The sequence below is a fragment of the Neopelma chrysocephalum genome, unplaced genomic scaffold (assembly GCF_003984885.1).
Source record: "Neopelma chrysocephalum unplaced genomic scaffold, ASM398488v2 Primary Assembly neopelma1_184628, whole genome shotgun sequence".
In the NCBI taxonomy this organism is placed as follows: Eukaryota; Metazoa; Chordata; class Aves; order Passeriformes; family Pipridae; genus Neopelma; species Neopelma chrysocephalum.
This window is the reverse complement of record NW_020938505.1, coordinates 1-1,208: the sequence shown is the minus strand read 5'-3', so window position 1 is coordinate 1,208 and position 1,208 is coordinate 1. Positions and strand designations below refer to the sequence as shown.

Genomic DNA, 1,208 nt, shown 5'->3' with positions numbered 1-1,208 from the left:
TCCCGCTGTCCCACACTACGGCCGTGCCCCAGCCCTGCGCCGGGTCCTCGCCGTGCATCCCGTGCGCCGACATCTCTCTTGTGCTTACACCCGAAGGCATCCGTGCCCCCCCGCCCCGAGCACAGACGCCCCTACCCACCGCCAGTGCTGCCCGCCCCTCCCTGCAGCCCTCCGGGACCAATTCCCATGGGAAATCCTGGAAAGGTCAACCGCCGGCGGGTGCCCTCAGTGCTGCGCTTGCGGGCTGGGGGGGGGAGCGAGGGGGCCGGGGCGGGGGGCGAGCAGCGCTTAGAAAGGGGGGTGATCCATGTCGTCCAGCCAGGAGGCCGGGCTGGTGGGAAAGTCTGGGTACCCGACGCTGCTGCCCGTGGAGATGTCGGAGGTGGGGCCCCCCCCCCGGCCATGGCCCGCAGCGTCTGACTCACCCCCTGCGCCCCGTGGGCCACCAGCCCCAGGCTGCCGTCCATGGCGTAGTCCAGCCCGTTCAGCAAGGGCGGGTGGGACGGCAGGGAGGAGATGGAGGACGGCGACTGGGGGGGCCGTAGGGACTCCCGTCCCGCAAGTCCTGGTACGACTGTCCCGTCCCCTCCATGGAGAAGCCGCCGTTCAGCAACTGTCCGCCCGCCACGTCCCCCACGGTGCCGTAAACCCTGTTGTTGTGGCCCAGCTCGGAGAGGATCTGGTCTTCTGCCGGGGAGAGGAGGGAGAGCAGAAGCGGGGGGTCAGCGCAGGGGGCGGCCCCGCGGCCCCCCCGGCCCCGCGCGGGCGCCCCGCTCACCGCGGAAGCTGAGCTCGCTGTCGCTGACTCCGCAGTCCTCGGCCGAGCTCTCCTTCTCCAGCTTCCCACCCCCGCGGCTCCGCTTCACGCTCTTGTAGAACTGCCCCCAGCGGTGCCGCCCCGCGTCCTTCTTCAGCCGCTTCTCCTTGGCCCGGCGGTTCTGGAACCACACCTGGGGCGGGAAATGGGGACATCGATGGCACCGCGGCACCCTGGCACTGCTGCATGCCAGCGCTCCTGCATCCAACACCCATGGAACCGCTACATCCCAGCATGCCAGCACCTCCGCTACCCAGCACCCCTGCAACCTCACATGCCAACACCCTGCAATCCAGCACTCCTGCACCCCAGCATCCCTGCAACCCAGTATGCCAGCTGGGGTAGGGGGGGGACATGGATCCAACACCAGTGCGCCCAGCTTGGAGGGCAA

The 1,208-nt window shown here is 70.0% G+C and overlaps 1 protein-coding gene across 1 annotated transcript; it reads right to left on the bottom strand.

Moving 5' to 3' along the window:
* Positions 1 to 288: 288 nt before the first annotated feature.
* LOC113962699 (LIM/homeobox protein Lhx4-like) lies at positions 289 to 950 on the bottom strand (the record flags this gene model as incomplete). The annotated part of the gene is given in 4 exon segments (XM_027673462.1): positions 289 to 396; positions 399 to 538; positions 541 to 687; positions 779 to 950. Coding segments are annotated over 4 exon segments (567 nt in total), but the record flags the coding sequence as incomplete, so codon positions are not given.
* Between the last annotated feature and the right edge of the window lie 258 nt (positions 951 to 1,208).